This window comes from Phaethon lepturus, unplaced genomic scaffold, assembly GCF_000687285.1.
Source record: "Phaethon lepturus isolate BGI_N335 unplaced genomic scaffold, ASM68728v1 scaffold44983, whole genome shotgun sequence".
Lineage (NCBI taxonomy): Eukaryota > Metazoa > Chordata > Aves > Phaethontiformes > Phaethontidae > Phaethon > Phaethon lepturus.
The window spans coordinates 294-3,511 of record NW_010530616.1 but is presented as its reverse complement, the minus strand read 5'-3'; the positions used below and the strand labels follow the sequence as shown (position 1 = coordinate 3,511).

The window sequence follows — 3,218 nt, the reverse complement described above, 5'->3', positions numbered from 1 at the left end:
CAGTCCTGTGACTACTATGCAGTCTTTATAGGTGCCTCCCTTTAAGCTGCACAGAGGTCAAAGTGTTTAACCTCGAGGTGGTACAAACCTTTCAGAAGTCAGTGTGTGTGTCCTAAACTTGGTTTGCGACACTGCGTAACTGATCTGAGACAGATCGTCCTTACAATAGCTCCAAAACGGTTGTCCTCTCCCATCTGTGTCTTAATGCCCCATTTCAGGTTCGCCTGTTAACTTCCCCTACTTCTGCAGAGCCATTCTTCAGTATCCGTATTAGCCACTACTGATTTTCCTTGCTCTTTGAAATGAGTATCTATCTTGTGTAATAGCGATGGCAAAGCTCGGGGAACCAACTGCTGGTCATCCATCATTTTTAGTGGTTTCAGTTTTCACCACTCGGAAGTTGTGCTGGTCTTTGTTTAGCTGCACAGTGCTAAATGCAGCTGGATTGAGTTGTGTCAAGTGAGCGTATTACACAGAGGTCACAAGGGTGGGCAGGGCTAATCAGTGCAACTGAAAAAATGTGAATAAATTAAGTTTAATCTAAAACAAAAAAAAAAAGCATTCTAGGTTTTTTCACTGCTGTTTTTTAAATAGGAATTTTAAGTCCTCTGTGCTTGTCTGTTTGCTAGGAGCAGTTTGAGACACTGTTACTGTTTTGAAATGCATGCATGTTACAAGATGAGTCTCCAACCAGAGAAAAATAAAATTAAAACTTTGTGTACATCTGTTCCTTACTGCTGTCCTCTTTAAAGTGTTCTGATCATCAGCGATTACTCCATGAGGTATGTGGTCATTTTAAGTCCTATATTAATCACAAGTGGAAAAGTCCTTTTATATGTGCCCGTAAGATTTTTTACCAAGTCCTGGGTATGAGAACAAATTAGATCTGACACAAAAAGTTAATACTGCCATACTCACTGAAGGAGATGCTGCTGACTCCCAAGGGTGCAGCTGAAGCTCGGTCACTCGCTCATATGGGTGTACTGAGGGAGATCAGTATAGGTGGCTCAGAGAGAAAAGTAAGCACTGCTACTGTGTAAAACCCTAGCTCCTTCTGATAGATTTGGACATGAGAACTTAATCCTAGCGTTCAGACTCAAGAAAAGGAAAGTTCACTATAATAGAGAGTTTTATTTAAAAAAGTTACAAGCAGAGTGGGATGTGAAACACAGGAGCAGATGTGCTGGGCTAGTCCATGCGAGCTTTCAGGGTCCTGGTGGTGATCTTGTCTTTTTCACTATAGGGGGAAAGAGAGAAGACTATTAGTAAGTCTGCATTTAATACCTGCATACAGATTGTCCCTTCATTAGGAGTTGCGGTGTGCATAGATAGTTTGTTTGCTGGTGCAGGCAGGATCATCTGAACTTGAAGGTGGCTGTTCCAACCAAGTAAACCCCATCCTCCTGCTGCTTCACCTTGGGGGAGCTGTAGTATGTTCAGTGAGCAGCAGTGCAGGGAAATGGCTCCACGAGCAACATAAGCTGCCACACCCAGCTGTGGCAAAAAGCATCCTCTTGGCCAGTGCTACCCAGATGTGAGGAGTCACACTCCTAAATACCAATGGGAATGCTGCTAGGGAATCCCTATGCAGCAAGAGTCTAACTCTAGGATTAATTTCCCATAGCTCCTGCAGTTCTAGCAACAGCCATGAACTGCAACAGAGAGCAGCCATGAGAAATAGAACTCCTAAAATGGACAAAACGTTACTTAGGATGCTGCTGGAAGGGAGTAGATTAGGGACACCCTGGAAGCCAATGCCTTAACTGACTTTAACATGCAGCTTGTTAAATTCTACCTCTGTTCTGCAGGGGAAGAGAGCAGCACTTACATTATGTGTACTACCACGCCCATTCCAGATATGGCATCTCTGTCCACTGCATTCAACATGGCCTGCGAGATTGTTTCGAAGAGGTGATCTGGCTCCTGAGGAACAGAAGCTATTTTTAGTTGGTGTAAAAATTGAATATTCAACTCATTGGATTTTGTTCAAAACCCAAAGTATCATCCTGCAGGCTGCTATAAGCATTGTTGTCCTGAGCTCCCTTAGGAAGTACCAAAGGACAGAGCTTTTCATCCAGCCTGTGTATCTCACGCTCTCCAGTTAACAAGCAGGAGGCTGAATCCAAGAATCAGAGCTGAGCCTGGCTACCTCACTCACCATCTCGGGCTCCCAGAGAGACTCGCACATGCCGTACATCTGCTCGGAGCAGGTGCCGCTGACCACAAAGTCATCGGTTATCATCGGGCAGCCAATCAGGTCTAGAGAGCAGATGAAAGGTTCGTGTGTTACAGGGTCCAGCCCAGCAATGACTGGTTCTGTGTAGTAAGGCCCAAACCTGTGAAGAACAACATTGGATAGAGCAGTCCAACCACCTTGATGCAGTTCCACATCCCACACTAATACCTATATGAGGAAAACATCCCACAGGTGCTTTTGGTGAGGGACCTTTCAGGTCAACCTAGAAGCACCCTCCAATGGTTTCAGCACGGCAAAGAAACAGAACAAACTTGTACTGCTACAGGATTATTTTAACAATGCTCCATGTTATTATCCAAGGAGGTTGAAGATAACATTGTCACTAAAGTCTTCTTTTGCCATGCCACAAAGCAGTCTTTACAGGAGCCCTGCTCAGCCTCCCACCTCTCTAGAATCAGATCAACTCCAACAACCACAGCTTTCACTGACACGTAAACAGTGACTCTGTTGTTTGACAGTTACCGTCTCTCATAGAGCAGATTGGAAACCATGCTCATAAAAGTCTGAGGTTTGATCTGCCTGCCTTCCTTCAGCTCATAGAGATTCAGCCTGAACTTCAGTCTCTGGGCACTGCAAGAGATGAGAATCAACATTAAAGCAGATGTAGGTTCCTTTTTCATCTTCACCCAGGTCCGAACTGTTCTACTGGACGCTAACAGATACAGACGCATGCCTGAGGCAGGTAGATATTCCAAATGCCGCTCCTTTTATACCTGAAGTCATTAAGTCTTAGTAGTGATGCAATCTTAAATCACATGCAGTTTTACTTAAAAATCTCCCAGTGAAGGGAGGACCAAGAAAAGAAGTGCTGGCACCTGCTCCCCAAATAAGCAAAGACCTTTGTGCTCAGTATAAGCTGCCACTTAGTATTTATTGTAAATACGCCTCTTATAGGCTCTGTACAGGAACACACAGGCGGGCAGTAGTCTCACTTACACCGTCTGCACGTCCGTGGCCAGTC

At 44.6% G+C, this 3,218-nt stretch overlaps 1 protein-coding gene across 1 annotated transcript in view; it reads right to left on the bottom strand.

Annotated features, from left to right (window-relative positions):
• Window positions 1-1,119: 1,119 nt before the first annotated feature.
• The window catches only part of PSMB3 (proteasome (prosome, macropain) subunit, beta type, 3), a 2,271-nt gene continuing 172 nt past the window's right edge, over window positions 1,120-3,218 (bottom strand). Inside the window, exons 2-6 of the mRNA XM_010284306.1 lie at window positions 3,194-3,216; window positions 2,720-2,827; window positions 2,159-2,336; window positions 1,829-1,923; window positions 1,120-1,237 (exon numbers count right to left, since the gene is read on the bottom strand). Coding sequence (XP_010282608.1) covers window positions 1,189-1,237; window positions 1,829-1,923; window positions 2,159-2,336; window positions 2,720-2,827; window positions 3,194-3,216 — 453 coding nt within the window. The 3' untranslated portion in view covers window positions 1,120-1,188. The remainder of the gene's footprint in view (window positions 1,238-1,828; window positions 1,924-2,158; window positions 2,337-2,719; window positions 2,828-3,193; window positions 3,217-3,218) is intronic.